This window comes from Octopus bimaculoides, chromosome 17 (genome assembly GCF_001194135.2).
Source record: "Octopus bimaculoides isolate UCB-OBI-ISO-001 chromosome 17, ASM119413v2, whole genome shotgun sequence".
In the NCBI taxonomy this organism is placed as follows: domain Eukaryota; kingdom Metazoa; phylum Mollusca; class Cephalopoda; order Octopoda; family Octopodidae; genus Octopus; species Octopus bimaculoides.
In genome coordinates, this window is record NC_068997.1 from 28,971,838 (window position 1) to 28,977,287 (window position 5,450).

Sequence of the window (5,450 nt, forward strand, 5' to 3'; positions counted from 1 at the left end):
AAAACCTATTTGTATATGCTCCACAAGGGAAAACAAGGAACATAGTTTACAATGAGGTGTTATAATCACAACAGCAAGAAAGTATGTACATGATCACCTTCTTTTACGAAACTTCATTGACTTTCATATATTTATATTGATATACATATATATACGTGTGTTTGGGTGCGTGTGTGTATATACATCTCTATATATAAAGATGATGCGTAGTCTAGACGGCGTTTTTAGATTTCATTATTCTCTTTAACCCTGGCAACGCCGGGTATTTCTGCTAGTATATATATATATGAAGAAGAATGGAGAATTATACATCTTCAAAACTTGTTTATTACAGTATTTTTCTCATGAAATTCACATTGATGTAGTGTTTAGCTGCAGTCCATGTTCCTCCAGGTTAGACATTCCTATGCAGCTTTGTTCAAGGTTTTACCCATACATTTGGGTGAAGCGAGTTGAAGATTCCAGTGTTAGATAGGCCTTCTTAAAGTCTTAGTGTACATGATAGTAGAGATTGCTTTGAAATACGATATGGCTATGGTTTTGGCATCGTTTAAACTTAGAATGACCTTTTAGAATTTAAAGAAAAGGATTATTTTATGTACTTAGTAGTAGAAGAAACCTTAACTAGGACAGGATGCATTCAACTCACTGGCCAGCCATAATGAAAATAGACTGATACCATATAAGATACATAGATTAAGAGAAATCAATAGAAAGAGGAAATAAAGGAGAAATAAGAAAAAAATAAAGAGGAATGAGGCTTATTGTGAGATTGTCAAAAACTAACTGAAGTAAATCTACGAATATTTGATTAGGTGATATTCTTACTAAGCACTTTATGGGCATGAAACCTTGGATAACCTCAAAGACCGGCCATAGCTATCCTTAAACTAATACATCCATTTGTTGTTCGCCTGTTGTTTTTTTCGTAAATTCTCCCATATATATATACATACATATACATATACATACATGTGGAACAAGAATGCAATAAAAGACATTAAAACATTCGGATAGATGGACGATACAAAGGCGGACAAGAGAAACAACAATCAGAAAGACAGGCAAAAAAAGACGGGTCATTCGTGGCTTTCTTTCCTCTGTCAAATTCCAGAAGTCACGACCATTTCGGGCAGTTACACTTGAGATAGTTCGATCTGGTTTCCCCCAAAAAAGTCTAAGCTAAGAGCATTAGACCCCTTTGTAAGAAAGCTAGCGAATGTGTACGGCAACAAAGACAAAAAACAGACAAACAAAAGACGGCGATGGATGCGTGGCGTTCAATTAAGTAATTAATAGTAAATTATATATATATATATATGCATATATATGTACAAGACGTTACCAACATGAAATACGTAAACAAACGGATTAAATAGGTAAACAACGAGAAAAAAATGGAGAACAGGACAAGTAAACACAGAGAAAGGACCCTTCATCAGTTGTCTGAGGACTCCGGCCCCCATGAAAACTAATTTCGTCTGCTACGATCTATGTCTGTGCATTTATGCAACAAGCGCAGCAATAAAAAAAAAAGCATTTTTTTTTATTACCTTAATAACTGACGCGATGCCGGAGCAGATTTCCGCCCCGACATCCGAAACTCGGAGTTTTATTATGGCAACCGAATAATTGTCACATACTATATTACAGATAAATTCCTCTATTTACATAATATCGAGGTCTCATCCATTCTTTTGTTGTCATACCATTACTATTAATATATATGTAAGAAGCTATCTTTCACTGCAGATGTCTATCGGTAAGAAAACTGGAAAATATAGCGATAACTTTTCAGAAGATGTCCTTTGCAATATTTGTTCTGTACCGAATTACAGACACTCCTTCGTCGCTCACATCGTCTGAAATGTAGTGAGCTGATGGTTGACCGGTTGGAAGCCTGTAAACAATGATGTCATTGTTCATTCATTGCGATGTAATGTAAAATTAAAACAATAACCCACGTAAAGCAACCAGATACTCATTCTTAGAAATAGTTGACAAACTTATCATTTTAGAAAATTACTTCCAATTTTCTCCACGCCAATCAATTCTTGCATGTCCAGAATTATTAACTGGTTTTTCTTCCTTTGAGACAAGCTTATAAACTGGGTTATATAAACACTAATTAATCGGAATTTGTTTTAACTGTGTCTTGTGAGAAAGGGGGATTTCTGGCGTGTTAACCCGTCATTGGCGACCAAATGCTATAAGTTGTATTCTTTTTGGTACCAAGTTACAATATGGAGCCAATTACGTTTACCCTCACTCCACAAAATATACAATTGAGTGTGTATGTTTGTTCGTGTATGTGTGGTATGTAATTGTGTGTATGTGTGTTTGTATACGTGCGTTTGTGTGTGTGTACAACTGTTGTAATTTCCTCCTCGGTAGAGCTTTCACTTTATCATAAAGGCTGCGAAAATTTAAGTGAATTTTATAAACTAACCGATGACAACACACAACCACACGACGCAGAAGAAAAGAATATAACATCAGAGAATTACTAACTTGAGGAATCAAATGGAGTAAAGCATCGGTGGCCAATGTTCCAACTGCAAGTCCTTCGAAAAACGCCATCGTATAACCATAGACTTTCTTCTGGCATATATTCATGAATACTCCAAGAAGCGAACAAAAACAGATTACCGCAACAGCTAATATTCCATAGCCATAGTCTACAAATAGAAATAAATTTTATTTTTGAAAGAAGTTGGAACTCAGATGCGGATTATCTTCAGCTAATCCTGTTTATCAACTTTTATTTCGTTTGTTTTTACATTTGATTGTAAGTTCTAGAAAATCATCCTTTTTTTTCTTTTTAATAACTTCATTTCATCTTGAAAATGCACAATCTGGTGTGTTTAGTTAAATAACTTGTTAACGTATGCTGTGAGTTTCTTTGCCCTAGGAGTCGGGAAGACACTCGGCAAGGAGTGGAAACAAAATTGAACGAAGAAGTTATAATAATAATAACCCTTTCTATTATAAGCACAAGGCCTGAAACTTGAGGGGAGGAGGTGGTCGATCACAGCAATCCCAGGACTTGACTAGTACTTAATTTATCGACCCCCGAAAGGATGAAAGGTAAAATTGACCTCGGCGGAATTTGAACTCAGAACGACAAGGCGGACAAAAATACCGCGAAGCATTTCGCCCAGCGTGCTAACGTTTCTGCCATATCACCGCCTTAAAGATGATAATAATAATAATAATAATAATAATAATAATAATAATAATAATAATAATAATAATAATAATAATAATAATAATAATAATAATAATAATAATAATAATAATTGTTTAATGTCTGCTGTCCATGCTAGCATGGGTTGGACGATTTGACTGAGGACTAGCGAACCAGATGGCTGCACCAGGCTCCAATCTCATCTGCCAGATTTTCTACAGCTGGATGCCCTTCCTAACGCCAACCACTCCGAGAGTGTAGTGGGTGCCTTTACGTGCCACCGGCACGAGGGCCAGTCAGTCCGTACTGGTAACAGCCACGTTCAAATGGTGTTTTTTACGTGCCACCTGCACAGGAGCCAGTCCAGCGGCACTGGCAACGGCCTCGCTCGAATGTTTTTTCACGTGCCAGTTAATAATGATAATAATAATGGCTTCCAATTTTGGCACAAGCTCGGCAATTTTAGTGGAAGGGGTTAGTCGAACTGGTACTTTATTTTATGGACCCCGCCCCTCCGAAGGATGAAAGACAAAGACGGCTCCGGAGGGATTTCAGCTCAAAACGTAAAGATCTTTATATTTTGAGTTCAAGTCCAGCCCAGGTCAACTTTGTCTTTCATCATTCCGTGGTCGATAAAATAGAGTAACAGTTCAGTACAGGGGTAGATGTAATCGACTCCTCCTCACCCTAAAATTGCTGGTCCAGTAGTAGTAGTAGTAGTAGTAGTAGTAGTAGTTTTTGGCGATGTTGTTGTAGTCATCAATTACTGCAGTTATTAAGAATAGAAAATAGATTAATTGCCCTTTTGCCATTCCTTTCCGTATGTCTTTGTTGTAAGTAGATTTTATTTTAAAATATCTAATTCAGCGATGAATTGAAAAATGGGTTTGTCGAAGTTTTTCATTTACCATAAAGTATCTGCTACAAACATTTCTTAAGTGGGGAAGACGCTTTATAGTTTCCTTCAGAATTTTCATGTTTATTTGCATTTTGTGAATGCAAAATTGAAATTTTTAAGGAATAACCAGAAGTGAAAGACAGTATCCAAGATCTTTTCGAAATTCACCGAAATTGGAGTGGAGGTAAACGGAGGAAGTTATCTCTTGACCAGAGACCTGACCAGAAGGCATCAGACAAGAGCGAAGGTATGGCGTTAAATCAATGGAAGGATTATGGAATTTAACCATTTGGCTGTTACACCTCACAATAATATATCCCTAACAAACGCACATTGACTAAATATTTTTAGTTGCTGTGATCGAGGTCAGCCCTGACGAAACAAATCTAGTAATTTCATTTGCGATCTTCCTGTGTTTTCCAGAGGAACAGCTCGCTCGAGACCGCATTATTCAACGTATCTTGTACTGTAGTTGTTGCTGTTCGTAAAACAATGAGATGAAAGAGACTCAGCAGCTATTTCTAACAAGTCAAGCTACCACGTAGAGACTTTCAAACTAACTCTATAAATGTCATTAATTATATTGAAAGTAAGATTTACTCACGTTTGTACTGGCTTGGTTTATCAGCTTTTTTCCGGCAAGAACTAGAAAGAAGTTGTTGTATAAGAGCGGGACTGAGTTCCCTAAATTTTTCTGGCAACAAAAGTGATGCATTATCATTTTGATCCTTGAAGATAGCTAATAGTTCCGAGCTGTCAAAACAATCGCTTACCTATAAAAAGAAAATTGTGGCAAAGACATAATTATACAAAGTGGAAAACAAACACACGAACCATTGGTCAAGCTCAAGGAAACAAGGACATCGGGTGCCTGGTAACGGATAATCACGTTGGATGACCGGTAACGAATGATCACACTGGATGACTGATAACGAATGACCACGTTGGACGACTGGTAACAAATGAGGGGGGATAAAATGTCATATCTTTACTTTGAGGGATCAAATCACGATGAGATCTATATTGCTGTTCATCTTTGAGCGGTAGGTAAAATAAAATGCCAGTTAAATACTGATCGATTTTATGGATTATATATTACGTGCCGCCTCTAAAATTTGACTCTGTCCCAAGGGTAGAAACCATTATTCAAAAACATTTTTCCTTTCTCAGATTGTGTGTCTAAAGATTAAACTTCACTCTTGTATTATAAACAATATCAAAGGAATGGCAACTTCGCTATCATTTCTCAGGCGTATATATATATATATATATATATATATATATATATATATATATATAGTGAGAATTTATTTAAAAAAAGGCGAAGATAGGTGTATAAACAACAAACAGCTGTATTAGTTTAGC

General features: G+C 36.3%; 1 protein-coding gene across 1 annotated transcript in view; it reads right to left on the bottom strand.

The window, feature by feature from the left end:
• LOC106880607 (zinc transporter ZIP12) overlaps positions 1-5,450 on the bottom strand; it is a 28,012-nt gene that overhangs the window by 13,913 nt on the left and 8,649 nt on the right. Inside the window, exons 4-5 of the mRNA XM_052974144.1 lie at positions 4,690-4,858; positions 2,268-2,678 (exon numbers count right to left, since the gene is read on the bottom strand). Coding sequence (XP_052830104.1) covers positions 2,268-2,678; positions 4,690-4,858 — 580 coding nt within the window. The remainder of the gene's footprint in view (positions 1-2,267; positions 2,679-4,689; positions 4,859-5,450) is intronic.